Source organism: Chanodichthys erythropterus, chromosome 9, assembly GCF_024489055.1.
Source record: "Chanodichthys erythropterus isolate Z2021 chromosome 9, ASM2448905v1, whole genome shotgun sequence".
NCBI lineage: Eukaryota > Metazoa > Chordata > Actinopteri > Cypriniformes > Xenocyprididae > Chanodichthys > Chanodichthys erythropterus.
This window is the reverse complement of record NC_090229.1, coordinates 12,688,363-12,704,063: the sequence shown is the minus strand read 5'-3', so window position 1 is coordinate 12,704,063 and position 15,701 is coordinate 12,688,363. Positions and strand designations below refer to the sequence as shown.

Below are 15,701 nucleotides of genomic sequence, written 5' to 3'. Positions count from 1 at the left end.
ATTGGCCAGAGCGGGCGCAAGGACCAATCGCGTGATAGCATTAATGCTACGTAATTATTGTGTAAAGCTACAACGCACAGTGAATGCGTATGCATGTGCAGTAGGAGAGAATATATTGAGATTTCATATATAACTTATAGCGATGAGCCGTATAACCTCTTTGTTGCGAAGAACATTTGGGATGGTAAAAGAGCATATCGGCACAGATCATTTAGGGAATAAATATTACTTCATACCCGAGCAGAAGTCATGGACGGGTAGGTCATGCATAAGACTTTGACGAGTTATCTTGACCTGTGTGTTTTAAACCGAGTAACAGCCATTTGATACAATTTTTTTGTTATCAAATATGAATAACAATCTATTTGGTAGTACGTCAGGATCAAATTAAATGGAGAGATGAAAATATAACAATGATAATGTTATTGATAATCATTAATGTATTTTCTAAATGTTTAAAATAAACAGTTTGAAATTAATATTTTTTGAACTGTAACCATTCTGTACAAAATCCAATTAACCTCTTTTCTTGGCCATTGGTTATAGATAACTTTTTTGTTATTCTGTTGTTGGTGGTTTGAATAAACCCAATACATTGGTCTCATCCCAATTCTTCCTTGTCTTCTTCAGGACGGGTCATTCGGCCGAGACGCCTAGTAGAAGCAGCAAATCCAAAAGAGTTTGAGTACATGGAAGGAAGCATTCCTTCTGAATGGGATGGTAATAGAGAGTCAGTAATGAAGCTGACTGTAAACAAAACAAATATTATATTTTCATGATAATGTCAACCTAATATTTGTATTCAGATTTTATTTCTATTCTATTCTGTTTCTGTATTAACCTATTAACTGTCTAAATTAAAATTGTTAAAGGGTTAGTTCACCCGAAAATGAAAATTCTGTCATTAATTAAAACCTTCGTTCATCTTCGGAATACAAATTAAGATATTTTTGATGAAATCTGATGGCTCAGTGAGGCCTCCATTGCCAGCAATGGTACTTCCTCTCTCAATATCCAGAAAGGTACTAAAAACAATTTTAAAACAGTTCATGTGACTACAGTGGTTCTATCTTAATATTATAAAGTGACGAGAATAATTTTTGTGCGCCAAAATAATGACTTTTCAACAATATTTAGTGACGGACGATTTCAAAACACTGCTTCAAAGCTTTACAAATCTTTTGTTCGAATCAGTGGTTCGGAGCACCAAAGTCACGTGATTTCAGTAAATGAGGCTTCGTTTATGTGATCCGAACCACTGAATCAAACAAAAGATTCGTAAAGCTTTGAAGCAGTGTTTTGAAATCGGCCATCACTAGATATTGTTGAAAAGTTAAAAAATATCTTAAATTTGTGTTCCGAAGATGAACAAAGGTCTTACGGATGTGGAATGCCAATAGGGTGAGTAATTAATGACATTATTTTCATTTTTGGGTGAACTAACCCTTTAACTGTTTGTATATATAAAAAATTGGCCACCGTAATGAAGATGTTTTTCATAAGCACATAATTAGATCTTGTTATCATCAAATTATTTATTAGCTTAGTTCTTTATTTAATGTATCAATATTTCTTGTCTTTTCTGTTTCTTTTAGCTTGGATCAGAGGCAGGCGAAAACAACCACCTACTATAGAGGTATTATTTCTGATTACATCAATAATGCCACTCAGAACTCTTTGTGTACTTATGCAATGTCTAAACAGAATATAAATAAATAAATAAATGTTTTACATTTTATTTTTATTATATCGTAAAATGACAATTTCTATCCCTAGAATGATGTAATGAAGCCATCACTTTTAACATGTGTCTGTTTCTCTCTATAGGAGTTGCTAAAGAATGAACGCTACAGGGAGCAGATCAAAATCAAAGCTGGAGAGGCAGGGGAGAGGGATAAAGTCCTGCAGGCCAAAGAGTATGAGGAAGGCCTGGTGGCCCAGCCTGTTCAGACTCAAGTCAAAGGTCATGCTTCTGCCACACAGTTTGGGCAGTCTGAATTCAGTGAGGACCCTGTAAGCACTGCCAACACATTCCAGCCAGGGTCCTGGACACCTCCAGGAAACAAAAAATAGGACTATATAAATCCTCCTTTGCAATCTTAAAGTAAATTATCAGTTTAAATGAATTAGTAGTTGTGCTTGTTTTCATTCTTGACAAATATTCAGTACTTTGGCACCAATTAGGAAACACTGCATGAAATTATTTATTGTTAGCTTTTTAATATTTTTCCAAGTTTAAAATAATTGTAAAACAATCATTTCAAAATCAAATTACCAAAGGTAGAACATTGTGCGCTTTCAGTTTAATTGAAGTGACATTTCAGAAGTACTGGATGCTTGTTTTTGAACAGCATATGGAAAACTTTCTATCGGTAGAACTATTACAGTGATGCAATTTCCTTTTGCACTTTATTTAGAAAGTGGGCTGCTGCAGTTGATCTCAAATTATTATGTCCTATCAAAATATGATGTTTAAACACCTTATTTTTAATGTAAGAGTGGGTGTGGCTACTTGAATGCCCAAGGCTTCTGGTGTCAACTGTTTTCAGTTATTTTACTTGTGCAAAATACACACACACACACACACACACAAAACGTCCATTGTGCTGCTTGATGTTGCAAACTGGTATTTGGTATTATACATTTTATTATATAAATCATAAACACACTGGTTTGTAGCCAAAATAGTTTTACCATTTACTGCACTTTGTTATTTTTGTAGTTATTTACATATAGTGGCTAATGAATCAACAGAAATATAAGAAATAGGTGTAAAAAAAAAATTCAGGAATAGTGTAGTAATCGCAGTTTTGAGTCAAACTTCATGTTAAGAATTTTCTTTATTATTAAAAAAGCAATTTAAGTGTTTTGTGGATTCAACTTGGGAAAAAACAATCAACCCAGTAAAAAATGGAATGCAGAGTACTGCACAGTAGTTGATAGCACAATAATGCAGTGCATTTTCCACTGTATTGATAATATCCTGGAAAAGTACTGCAGTCCTGCTATTGAGATCAAGCGATCAACCCTCCCCTTATATGTTCCCTCTAAGGGTTTACTAAGGACTCCAGACCCAGTCTTGCTCCAGGTCCCATAAGAACTGTCCGTGGTTAAGAGAGGAGCCATACATCAGAGGATTGGACTATATGCTGACCCCTCTCTGTCCCAAGCTCAATCCTTCTTTGCTCTCTTGGCTTTGGCAATGTTCTCTTGACGTTTTTGTTTCTTTTTCTGCTCACGCTCCTTGGCCTCGATCATCTTGGCGAGTTTCCATGATAACAGGGCGCTGGCGATAAACAGAGGGGTCAAAGCCAGGATAACCGTGGTGAGAAAGCCATAGGGATCTTTGGCTGCCCACTCCACCACATATTCTGCCCATGCTTTGATATCAATCATCGTCCTCGGACCGTCTTCAGCAGCAGATCCTAGGAAAAGAGGAGAGAGATGTAAAATCACATCACTAAATGCAGGAAGTGTAAACAGTTTTAAACCAAATTCTAAAGTTTACAATGTAGTTCAGACTGAGGGCAAATATTGCTGCAATTGTCTTTTTCATGCCTAATTGACTCATGTTGTTAGCTATTTAGTTTAACATGCAATTGTACGAGTTTTTACTAGAGTAAAGATATATGCTTGTTCATTCAGTGCAATAAATATATTTATCACTGATTTGATTCATTGGTTAACCCCGTTACAATTCTCTAACCAATTCTGCTAAGCAGCACTGACAGCTATAAGCTAGCATCACAAAGCTTTCTAGCGACCCTTCAGCACCACCAATAATGAATGAAAATCATACTATAGTAACTTTGTGTACATATCGGTATATAGAGCATGTTGATCAATGTGATAATTTTAAACAAAGACGATCACCCACCAGATAAACCGTTCTATATTTACCGAGCAGTTATTAGTTGGTAACGGTTGGTAACTGTCGCCAGACGCCGGAAACATTAGCAGCAGCAAAAGCGGAAGTGAAACTCTTAACTTTTGTTTGCATTGCAGTGTGGGAACTGTAGTTGTTTCCCCTCACGTCGTCTGCGAACGGAAAGTGTATTTGGAAAGGAAACCGTGAACCCAAAAGTAATAAACTTTTAAATCTTTCAAAATATATGTAAATGGTTTTTAATTTTATTTCACCATTATTTGCAATTGATATTTTATCTTCTCTGTATTTGTATTTGTTTTCCATACATGTTGTGTTGTGTATATTACTGTAGAACATGCAATATTATTAATAAATATGATGATAATAATAATAAGGTGAAACTGTAGCTTATTCATCGTTTATGTTGTATTTTTTGTTATTATTATTTTGCACCTTTTAATTTTTTACATTTTCTTCTTTCATTTTGACCAGTTAAAGTTTTAGGCACCGTGTAAAATATTTTTATAATGTGTTGTGAAATAACTTTTCCTTATCGTTTTTTTTTTTGAAAAGTTCATCAAACCAATATTTTGACAGCCAAATCTGTCACCAAGGTACAACCAATGGCTGTCGCCATATCTATCATGTGACCAAACAAACCATCCAATCACAATCGTCCAAAACGTCGCGTTGTAATTTCAAACGCGTGTGAGGAGGTTCGAAACAACCTCGGATTATCTACAGCCCACGACAATTAAATCGATATATTCAGCAGTTGTATTAAATATAACTTACGAATGCATTCAATAAATCAAAAATAAACTCACCCGTATATGTAGGAATAATGAAAACAGCTGAATAGGTTGTGGATACATTGTGATCTTTTCAATGAGTTCTCACATCGTCACCCCAGGTCCATACAGGGCCACTAAACTGGTGAGTCTCTTCTGCCTTATTTGGTCAAATATGGTGTGGTGTTATTATCGAATGAGTTTACAAGGTCAATAACCTGCATGTCAATTTAAAATGCACATTTATTTAGCTGTTCAGTCTTTGAAAAGCACTTTGAGTTGCTATTGTGAGCTTTAGAAGTGCTTTGTTTATTATTGGGTGTTTCTTCAGATAGAATATGTGATTTATTATCAGGGGCTTTTTTTTTGTATATTAAGTTGACTTAAAACAATTCACCATGCTTTCATCTTTTATTTGTGCTATTTATACATTTTGAACAAAAAAGAGTGATAATGATAAAGATTTTTTTCTTCTGTAAAGCTCAGTAATTTTCTTGGACTTTCTATTTGCCATTTGGTTTTGAATATAATGATTGCAAGCTCTCCATGTGGTGATTATCTGTTTATTTTCCAGTGGAATGAAGTGACCAAGCTTTTCCGGGCAGGGATGCCTTTGAAGAAGCACCGGCAGCACTTCAGGGTTTACATGAGCTGCTTCACCGCATCAGCAGCTGTGGACTGGTTACATGAACTCTTGAAGAACAACAGCAATTTTGGACCTGAGGTCACCCGTCACCAGACGGTCCAGCTGCTGAAAAAGTTTTTGAAGAACCATGTTATCGAGGATGTGAAGGGTAGATGGGGCATGGAAGACCTGGAGGACAACAGCCAACTATACAGGTATGATAAAGTGGATATTATAAAAATGTTTGAAAGATCTTTGGTGGAAAAATATGTTTTCTGGTTTAAAATATGTTTCAGGTTTCCATCTACGTCTCCACTGAAGCCTATTCCTAACCGTGCCCCCATTTTAAGGAAAAAGAGCATGTCTATGATGGACAGGGAGAGTTTCTTCAAATTCAGAGGTTCTAAGAAATTTGATAAAGAAATATTGGTAAGTTTTGTTGCGGCAAATGTGTTGTTAATGTAAAATTTCTTTTAAGATGTGTAATATCCACTTGCGTTTTCACACAGGAAAATGTGGATCCAGAAACTCAAGAATCTCCTATGGAATCATCCTCAGGTGAGACTGAACGCTGCAGGGAGCTCACAGAGGAGGACATTCAAGTGATCTGGAAGAATGTGACACTTACACAGTAAGCCGACCCCCCCCACCCCCCACCCCCCACCCCCCCCACACACACCATCTGTCACATATTGTTTGTATGCATTGACGTTAACAGCTTTGCACCAAAAGCACTTCCTGTTTGCAGTCGCTTACAAAGAAGTGAGGTTATCTGATGGTAATACTTTGATATATTGCTTGGTTTTAAATGACTGCCTTGGCATTTACATGGTACACAAATGCATGTACAGAAATTAGAAAAAATTGGGGTCAGAAGAACTTGTTTTTTTTAAAGATATAATTTCTATTTCAAATAAATGCTGCTCTTTTGAACTGTTTCTAATCATCAAAGAATTCTGAATAAAAAGCATCACTGTTTCCACAAAACTATTAAGCAGAACAACTGTTTTCAGTATTGATAATAATAAGAAGAAATGTTTCTTGAGTACCAAATCATAATATTAGAATGATTTCTGAAGACTGGAGTAATGGCTGCTGAAAATTCAGCTTTGCCATCACAGGAATAAATTACATTTTAAAATAGAAAACAGTTATTTTAAATCGTAACAATATTTCACAATGTTATTGTTTTTACTGTATTTTTTTTTATCAAATAAGTGCAGCCTTGGTGAGCATAAGAGACTTCTTTCAAACATTAAAAATGGAAGCACCATGGTACTTTTTTGTTAATGTCACTGCTAGTTTGTTTTTGAGTTTTTAAGTGATTTATATAAATTCAGAATGATTAACAAAAGTATAAAATTGTGAAGGCTGAAGCTAATTTGTCTTTTTTACAGTATTTTCCCCCCTTTTTCTTTTAAGTATTTTTGCAGTATTTTTCTCTCTTTTCTGTCATATGTCTTACTTATTTGATATGTATGACACAAAAAATATTCAATATGATGTTTTACATGAATTTGATTGTCTTTTGAATGCTCAGTTTGCAGAAGTTGGTGGGATCAGGGTCTCTTGAAGATGTTTTGGATCCAGCCCAAGTCAATCCTCAGTTCATTGTGTATAATATGACCAAAGTCAATAAACATGGAGTCGTTTCTTTGGAAGATAAGACAGGTAAGCCTGATGTGTCATTTCAGCCTAAAAAATGGTGGCAAACATCATATTTTCACATTCTGATTATTTTCTCCTGTTTTGTCCCCCCTCTGTAGAAGATTTACCACACTGGGTTTTGTCTGCAATGAATTGTCTTGCAAATTGTAAGTTCTGTTACATGTGAAATTAAAATAGTATTTAAAAATATAAATATTACTTAAGCCATATATTATATATATATATATTAGTAAATAAATTGTTAATTTAATTGATTTTATAATAATAATGCTGTTATTTTCCAATCTATCAAGGGCCAAAGTATGACTCAAACCAGTCATCTTACCCAGGATTTGAGCGGGATGTGTTTAAAACCGTTTCGGACTACTTTTATGGTCTTTCTCAGCCGTTGCTTACTTATCAGTACTATGAACTCTTTGTCAACATCCTGGGTATGTATGAAGCACAAGTTTGATTGTTTTCCCCACTTCAAGTCTCATTACAACTGAAAATATGTTTGCTTTGAATATTAAATTACATGTACACTGCCTTTCAAAAAGTTAGGGTCAGTGAGATCATTTTTTTAAAGATAATACTTTTATTCATGCTTTTGATCAAAGTGCATTTGATCTAAAATTTCAAATAAATGTTGCTTTTTTTAACTTTTTCTATTCTTCAAAGAATTCTGAATAAAATGCATCACGGTTTCCAAAAACTATTAAGCAGCACAAATGTTAACATTGATAATATAAGAAAAGTTTCTTTAGCACCAAATCAGCATATTAGTATGATTTCTGAAGGATCATGTGACACTGAAGACTGGAGTAATGATGCTGAAAATTCAGCTTTGCCATCACAGGAATAAATGACATATTAAAACATATTGGAAAAGAAAATGGCTATTTTTAATTTCACAATATTACTGTTTTACTGTATTTTTTATCAAATAAATACAGCCTTGGTAAACATTAGAGACTTTTTTCAAACATGTAAAAAAAATCTTACAAACCTTAAACTTTTGAACGGTAGTGTATCAATTTAACAGTTTGCTTAAGTATGGGTTATTATGTCATTTGAGAATCAGTCCTGGGTTGTTTTTAATACTCACACTCCATCCTTTCTGGGAAATGCCTCCTACAGGATTACTTATACCTTTTGGCTCATAATATTGATGGAACAAACCGTGGAGTCACGCAAAGCCATTTCTACTGACTGCACTGCTTTTGTGGTGTCAGACGATGTTCAAAACTAACCCCGTCTGCTCTGTTTTAAATGTCTCCCCAATGTCTTCTTAAATGTCTTTGCCTGCCTGTTTGTTGTTTATGTTCTGTTGTCTGGTCCTTTGCTAGTTATGTGTGGCTACATCAAGACTCCTAAAACTCAAAGTGGAAAGCGTAAAAGCCAGGAGGAACCCAACTGCCCACATCCAGCTAAAACCCCACATGTGAATGCAGCCAACCTGTTCAAATCAACTGAATGCCTCCTGCTGAGCTTAATAAGAAAGGAGGCCTTCGATGAAGCCGATTCGCCCATGAGGGAAGTTTTCCGTTCAAAAGCAGAGACTAAGTTAGAAACCCATAGAGCACAGCAGCCAGTTCTTAGGGGTAGAAGGGCCAGCGATGGAGACAAGCTGGACGATAGCGATCTAGAAATTCCTCAGGCTCAAAAAACAGAAGTCCCATATGGCAGGCTTCGGTCCAGAAGTTGCTCTTTGGAGGGAATCATTGATAAATGTTCAAAGAACAGACTTTTCAGATCTTCTGAAAGCTTACAATCCTGCAGCAGTGATAAATCATCCCCACAGACAGATTCTCCAGTAGACCCAAATCTCAAATTTGAGCTTCAAGGTTCCTCAACATCCAAAAACTCTTGTGTTGAAACTTCCAGCAACAACACAAGCTCCCAACTCCCTTCACATCTTCGTCGAACCAGCCAGAGACCCGCCAGGGCCCGGCCCAGAAGCATCGGTAACTTGTTTGACATAGAGGAGAATAGAGAAATGTCTGCTAGCAGCTTTAGCATCCACGCTCCTGTGGCTGAAATTACCATGAGACCAGATTTCACATCCAGCATTGACCTTAGAGGTCCTGGTTTGCACAGTTTGCATGGAAGTTGCATGGATGTTAGGGCAGGTCCGAGCATTAGCAGACGCTGTCAGAGCTCTCTGGACCTGAGCAAACCTGCACCAGCTCGGCCCCCTTCTGCCCCGTTAGAACGCCACTCTGAGCAAAGTAAGAGCATGTTAAAAACACGCATGAACCACGAGGATGTGCTTCTCTGTTTGTGATTGAGCATGTGTTTGTTGTGCCTGCCAGACTAACATGAATATAATTCTTAAAGGGATAGTTCACCCAAAAATTGTAATTCTGTTCTATTTACTCATTCTCATGTCATTTCAAACAAGTGTGACTTTCTTTTTTTGCGTGGAACACAACGGAGGTACTTGAGTGGAGAAACGATTTTCTTGCTAAATATCTCCTTATTTTCAGTTTGGGGTGAACTATCACTTTAATGCTAACTAATTCTATAGCTCACTTTGGCTACTAATGCATACTTTTGTTACATTATACATTTTTATTTTATTCATTTATTTTGCAAACTTTTGGATAGAAAGCCAGGGTAGACTAGGGTGTAATGTATATTTTATATATTTTCTTTTCTTCTTTTCTTTTTTTTTTTTTCTTTTTTTTTTTTTCTAAATAGCTTATCACTAGTAAAATATATAAAATGAAGGCAATTTGCCTGTGTTCCAATGTTGACTGCATTCAAAAAAGAACAAAAGCTCCTACCTCTATGTAAGTAGGATATTTAATTGATTACATTTAATTTCAATGTTTAGTATTCACTGCTATAAAATAGCAAAAAGTAAATATTTTAAAGGGTTAGTTCACCCAAACATGAAAATTCTGTCATGTATTACTCACCCTCATGTTGTTCCATACCTGTAAGACATTCGTTCATCTTCAGAACACAAATTAAGATATTTTTGATAAAATCAGATGGCTCAGTGAGGCCTCCGTTGACAGCCAGTTCATTAACACTTTCAAATGCCCAGAAAGCTACTAAAAAAGTATTTAAAACGGTTCATGTGACTACAGTGCTTCAGCCTTAATGTTATGAAGCGACGAGAATACTTTTTTGCATGGCAAAAAACTGGCTGTCAATGCAGGCCTCACTGAGCCATTGGATTTTATTAAAAATATCTTAATTTGTGTTCTGAAGATGAACAAAGGTCTTACAGGTGTGGAACGACATGAGGGTGAGTAATTAATGACAGCATTTTCATATTTGGGTGAACTAACCCTTTAAAAGTTTTAAGGACCAATTTTTCATGGAATCAGCAGGATTACTGAAATGTAAAATTTATTTTATATACTGCATTTTAAAATAACGCATTCATATAAACTATATATATATATATATATATATATATATAATATATATATATATAATACATATAAATATAATATACACATCACTAGTCACAGTAATAGAATTCCTTAGAAATTCCAAATAAATGCAATTTATGTGTGTGATTTGATTACATTATGTTTAAGCTTTGTGTGTTCATTTTGTTCATAGTGAAATTATAGTCTGGTAAGTTCGGTTACATGTGGGTCACATCACGTTCCAGGTTTATTGCAGCCTTCATTGGAGCGAGTGGCCATCGAGGCCCTGCAGCTATGCACGTTACTCCTGCCGCCTGCCAGCCGCCGCAAACTTCAGCTACTCTTGCGAATGATCTCACGCATGAGCCAGAACGTGGACATGCCGCGGCTGCATGACGTCATTGGAACAAGAACTCTGGTCAGGAAGAGTCCAACAGACCTTTTTATCATAATTTCACACGGCAATTTTTTTTTTTTTTGCACATTCTTATGCCGTACACATTACATATGTATTTGCGTTTATGTGTGTGCAGTTGGTGCAGACGTTCTCTAGGTGTGTCTTGAGCTGTGAGGAGGTGGATGACCTGGACGAGCTCTTGGCTACAAGGCTGTTATCGTTTCTCATGGATCACCATCAGGAGGTCCTACAGGTGCCTGTTTACCTGCGCAATGCTGTGGAAGATCACATCAACTATCTCAAATCACTGGTGAGTCCTGACAAACCACGTGGAAATTACTCTCACAGTTTACATTTGTTAGAATAATGTTTATTTAAATTTAGATTTATAAGAATATTAACAGTTTATTAACAGTGTTATTTAAGATCATAATCATATAGAACTATAACTAACTACATTTGCATTCAAAAGTTTGGAGTTGGTATGGTTTTTTTTTTTTATGTTTTTGAAAGAAGTCTCTTATGCTCACTAAAGCTGCATTTATTTGATCTAAAATAAAGTAAAATAGTAATATTGTCAAATATAATTACAATTTTAAGTAACTGTTCTATTTCAATATATTGTAAAATGTAATTTATTCCTGTGATGGCAAAGTTGAATTGTCAGCATCATTACTTCAGTCTTCAGTGTCACATGATACTTCAGAAATCATTTTAACATGCTGATTTGGTGCTCAATAAATGCTTCTTACTATTATCAGTGTTTAAAGCAGTTATGCTGCTTAATATTTTTGTGAAAACCATAATATATTTTGTTTTTCTGAATTTTTTGATGAATAGAAAGTTAAAGAACAGAATTTATCTGAAATAGAAATTTTTCTAGCAATGTCTTTACTGTCACATTTGATCAAGTTAATGCATACTTACTGAATTAAAAAAAATTAAAAAAATCTTTCTGACCCCATACTTTTAAATTGTATGGTATTAAAGGGATTGTTCACCCAAAAATGAAAATTTGATGTTTATCTGCTTACCCACAGGGCATCCAAGATGTAAGTGACTTTATTTCTACAGTAGAACACAAATGATGATTTTTAACTCCAACCGTTGCGGTCTGTCAGTCAAATAATGCATTGAAACAGTAAAACCATCTATAAGAGTCAAATAAACATGCACAGACAACATGCGGCTCGTGACGACACATTGATGTCCTAAGACACGAAACAATCGGTTTGTGTGAAAAACCGAACAGTATTTATATAATTTTTCCCTCTAAAACTCCACTATGTCCAACTGCGTTCAGCACTCGGTTAGTGAGGTCTGATCGCGCTCTGACAACGGAAGTGATCTCTTGCGCTTTGTTTCAATGAGTGTGAGACATCACTTCCGTTGTCAGAGCGCGATCAGACCTCACTAAGCAAGTGCTGAACGCAGTTGGAAGTAGTGGTGTATTAGAGGTAAAAAATGATATAAATACTGTTCGGTTTCTCGCACAAACCGATCGTTTCGTGTCTTAGGACATCAATGTGTCGTCACGAGCCATGGGGTTTAATTTGGATGGGTCTATGCAAGGTTTTTCGACTCTTATTGATCCAAGTTCCCATTCACTCCCATTATTTGACTGACAGTAGGCAACGGTTGGAGTTAAAAATCATCATTTGTGTTCTACTGCAGAAACAAAGTCAACTACATCTTGGATGTGCTGGGGGTAAGCTGATAAACATCAAATTTTCATTTTTGGGTGAACTATCCCTTTAAATGATATGGTACTTTTAATATTGTGAGTCATTTTTGCCTAAAGCAAATTGCAACCTGAGGATTAAGGATTAGTCAGGATTAAACAGAACTGCCCGAGGTGTGTTATCAGTTATCACAGAAAATAATTCTGACTCGTCCCTCAATTTTTTAAATTTGTGTATGTATTGTATTGGACTTACAATAGATGTCTTTAGGGCCATTGTATAGGAGAAATTAAAAAACAGAATGTTAAATTGTATTTAAACCAGATTATTCTGGTAAGAGATGGCTCTGTTTATTCAATCATACAGTGTATTTTGTTAATTTGTGGTTATTCCCCTACCATTCATTTGTATGCGTTCCTGATCTCAGGCCACATGCCCAGGCTCTGGTGTTGCCATGCCGACATTCTCATTCTGCAGGCAGATCAGCACTCAGGAGTTTGAAGAGCAGAAACTGTCTGTGTCCCAAGCTGCTCTTGTTGACCTCCTGGAAAATCTTATAAAGGACAAGACCATGTCTGTCAAAGAGAAGAAAAAGAAGCTAAAACTGGTATTTATTTACTGAACTCATCATATGTCATAAACATCCTGTTTCCACAGAACTTTTTATTTTCTAAAGTAAATATTGAACACATTGAATTTAATCAATTAAGTATCCTACTATTCTAGCTACTTTTTTACATTAGATAAGTTTATCAAACATATCTAATTGTTCTCACAACAACAAAAAATGGAATTTGTGCTTCTAATGCTTAAAAAAAACTGAACACCAAAGTGTTAAAGGCGCAGTAAGTGATTTCTGAGAAACACTGTTGATATTTGAAATCAACCCAAACAAACACACCCCCTCTTAATTGCTCCACCCCCAAATTTGAGAGTAGGTCTCTCTTTATCGTCAGAAGATAAGCAAAATAATGTTTCAATGGCTGTGTCCGAAATCACATGCTCTCATGAGTAGGTATTTTGAATGAGTAATTTCTTCACAACCGCTAAAAATATGTTCTATATTGTATGAATGTGTGTGTGTGTGTAGTATGAATGGAATCCAGAGATACTACATTCTCCATGTTGTTATTATCATGTGACCTACCAGACTCAGTTGCATAGCTTCACTGACATTCACAAATCCTCTCCCATGGCCTCATGGGATAGCATCGTATGCACATTTCAGAATCTCGCCGGAAGAAGTAGGTCACCCAGGTACTTTTTGCCTACTCTTTTATGAGTATTGTTAATTCGGACATGCTTCTTTTGTTACATAATGTTTTTTGCTTACTACATAGTACAGAAGTATGTGAATTAGGGAAGTATTCGGATACAGCCAATGACACTCAAAGTTGTCCTGTTACTATAGCTAACATTACAACAGTATATATGGGTTCATGTGTATGGAACAGAAACCATGCAACATCAGTGCAACATATCCCTTATCTTTTTCTCTTTTGTACTCTCTCAGCCATCTCTCATTCTACAGTATTTCTTCAAATCTCCCCCTTGCTCACTCTCTCCTTCTCCATCATGAGTGATTGGCTACAAGTGTGCTGTGGCGCTCTGTTTCTCAGAAATTGCTTATAGCACCTTTAAGTCATAGTATGTTAATTTAATGATGGCCTAAAAGCAAATATACATTCTGTTGTTGTTCTCTCAGTTTCAGAAGGAATATCCTGACATCTACTTGAGACGTTTTCCCACAACAGAGAGTGAAGCTCAGCTTTTTGCAGATAAACCAAAGATAAAACCTCCAATGCTGTTTAGCATCAAGAAACCAAAAACCTTCAGTATTCGAAACTGAATACCTCTTAAAAAGCTCACGTATGAATGATTTTTTTGGGAGACTGTGAGATTAAATGCCTTTAGCTGATCTATTGCAACATTAGATCACATGGGTATAATCTGAACTGTAACTTCATTGAAGTGTTGTTTTTAAGTTTCTTGTGGTATTTTTCTCTCGTGAAGTGACACTTTATGGTATTTTTTTTCCCCCAGTTTCAATACAGATGTCAGTTTTACTGTTATTTATTTTAGGTGTGTGATTTGTTGTAAGTTATTGGGAGCTTTCAGACATTCATATTGTTGTAGTACAGCAAATAAACAACCTGACATGCTGTCTACATGGAGTCTCTTTTAAACGAAATGAAGATTTTTTTTTTTTTTTTTTTTTTTTTACAATTAGTCTTGTAATGTTGTTTACGTTTCAGTTTTAGTCTCTTGTTTTGCTATTATCAGCTTTTTGTGTGTTTTCAGGCGTTTTCAATATTCAGGTTCCTCAGAAAATGTTCACTCAGACTTCTAAAGCCTAATATAACAATTTTCAGTGTGATGTGGGAGTTTCCTGGCTAAGCTAGTATGGGCTAATTTGCACTGTTTTTCATCTCAAATTCGCTAATATGTTATTTCTTATTATGTACATATTTTCTGTCTAGTCAGTAATCTACTCATTGTTTATGTTCCTCTTTTATTGGTGTGAATGGATCATCTTGCACTCAAGATGGATCATCAAAACGTATGAAGAATGAAATCTTAAATTTGGACCGAGATTGATTTATGTGTCGTCATGTATAGTTTTACTGTATCGAGTAAATGGGCATAAGTGAGCCAGATCCGTTGCATTTTATGTTATTTTATTGTATCACCCCAAATACTTTTGTAACACTCTTCCTGATCTATGCAATAAACTTTTAAAATAAGCTTAATCTTACTTGTGTGATATTTGATGATTATTATTATTATTGAAGAATTGCCAGCATTTGAAAGATATAAACATTTATGCATCTGTAATTTTAGTCTCTGATTTGTTAGGAGTGCTGCATTGTGGACCTTCATCTGTATTCATATCCAGTCTCCTTTTATGAATAACATGGTGCTCCGACCGTAGAAATAAAAATCATTTGTCATCCAGCGAAGTAAACAAAGAAAATGTGATTAATGAAATGCTTTTTCACATGCCACATTCCTATGTCTTTTGCTAGACTATAGACAATAGGCAACTTTTTGTATTATATTTTTACTGAAATGACAATGTGCTTCATTACTTTTATTTCTTTCTTTTTTTTTTTTATTTAAAAAAAAAAAAAAACAACAAAATGATATTTGTAAGAAAGATCTCTGCAAATTGATCCAGTTCACCAAAGGTTTGAATCTGTAGTTTTTTTTCAGGAAGGTAAACATTAGTGAAAATGTTCTTGGTCTGAAAACAAAAGGATTTTTGTTTCAGTGCCTTCCATTCGGCTGGAGGAGGGGTTCTA

At 35.4% G+C, this 15,701-nt stretch overlaps 3 protein-coding genes across 6 annotated transcripts; 2 read left to right on the top strand and 1 right to left on the bottom strand.

The window, feature by feature from the left end:
* The first annotated feature begins 73 nt into the window (after window positions 1-73).
* Window positions 74-2,426, top strand: ndufaf2 (NADH:ubiquinone oxidoreductase complex assembly factor 2). Its single transcript, XM_067394613.1, has 4 exons — window positions 74-257; window positions 631-720; window positions 1,596-1,636; window positions 1,828-2,426. The coding sequence occupies exons 1-4, from the start codon at window positions 143-145 to the stop codon at window positions 2,071-2,073; spliced, it is 492 nt and encodes a 163-aa protein (XP_067250714.1). The 5' UTR covers window positions 74-142; the 3' UTR covers window positions 2,074-2,426.
* A 183-nt stretch (window positions 2,427-2,609) lies between these two features.
* Window positions 2,610-4,070, bottom strand: smim15 (small integral membrane protein 15). 2 transcript variants are annotated; one of them, XM_067394615.1, is made up of 2 exons: window positions 3,901-4,070; window positions 2,610-3,425 (listed from the first exon to the last, which is right to left on the bottom strand). In XM_067394615.1, exon 2 carries the CDS (start codon window positions 3,394-3,396, stop codon window positions 3,172-3,174), a length of 225 nt encoding a protein of 74 aa, XP_067250716.1. In that variant the 5' UTR covers window positions 3,397-3,425; window positions 3,901-4,070; the 3' UTR covers window positions 2,610-3,171. The 2 variants fall into 2 exon arrangements, with proteins under 2 accessions (XP_067250716.1, XP_067250715.1); XM_067394614.1 differs by having other exon boundaries at window positions 2,654-3,425; window positions 3,878-4,062.
* Window positions 4,071-4,586: 516 nt separating this feature from the next.
* depdc1a (DEP domain containing 1a) lies at window positions 4,587-15,111 on the top strand. 3 transcript variants are annotated; one of them, XM_067394611.1, is made up of 12 exons: window positions 4,587-4,804; window positions 5,234-5,499; window positions 5,581-5,713; window positions 5,794-5,915; window positions 6,825-6,955; window positions 7,051-7,098; window positions 7,246-7,383; window positions 8,281-8,898; window positions 10,566-10,738; window positions 10,854-11,027; window positions 12,827-13,006; window positions 14,105-15,111. In XM_067394611.1, exons 1-12 carry the CDS (start codon window positions 4,757-4,759, stop codon window positions 14,246-14,248), a joined length of 2,175 nt encoding a protein of 724 aa, XP_067250712.1. In that variant the 5' UTR covers window positions 4,587-4,756; the 3' UTR covers window positions 14,249-15,111. The 3 variants fall into 3 exon arrangements, with proteins under 3 accessions (XP_067250712.1, XP_067250711.1, XP_067250713.1); XM_067394610.1 differs by having other exon boundaries at window positions 8,281-9,162; XM_067394612.1 differs by lacking the exon at window positions 8,281-8,898.
* Window positions 15,112-15,701: the final 590 nt, after the last annotated feature.

What these genes read in the sequence shown, in the direction of transcription:
- ndufaf2 (XM_067394613.1), top strand. Translation starts at nt 143, where the DNA reads ATGAGCCGTATAACCTCTTTGTTGCGAAGAACATTTGGGATGGTAAAA. An exon ending in CGAGCAGAAGTCATGGACGG is followed by an intron (nt 258 to 630) that starts GTAGGTCATGCA and finishes TGTCTTCTTCAG; the next exon opens with GACGGGTCATTCGGCCGAGA. An exon ending in AACAACCACCTACTATAGAG is followed by an intron (nt 1,637 to 1,827) that starts GTATTATTTCTG and finishes TTCTCTCTATAG; the next exon opens with GAGTTGCTAAAGAATGAACG.
- smim15 (XM_067394615.1), bottom strand. Translation starts at nt 3,396, where the DNA reads ATGATTGATATCAAAGCATGGGCAGAATATGTGGTGGAGTGGGCAGCC.
- depdc1a (XM_067394610.1), top strand. Translation starts at nt 4,757, where the DNA reads ATGAGTTCTCACATCGTCACCCCAGGTCCATACAGGGCCACTAAACTG. An exon ending in CATACAGGGCCACTAAACTG is followed by an intron (nt 4,805 to 5,233) that starts GTGAGTCTCTTC and finishes TTTATTTTCCAG; the next exon opens with TGGAATGAAGTGACCAAGCT. An exon ending in TTCTTTGGAAGATAAGACAG is followed by an intron (nt 6,956 to 7,050) that starts GTAAGCCTGATG and finishes CCCCCTCTGTAG; the next exon opens with AAGATTTACCACACTGGGTT.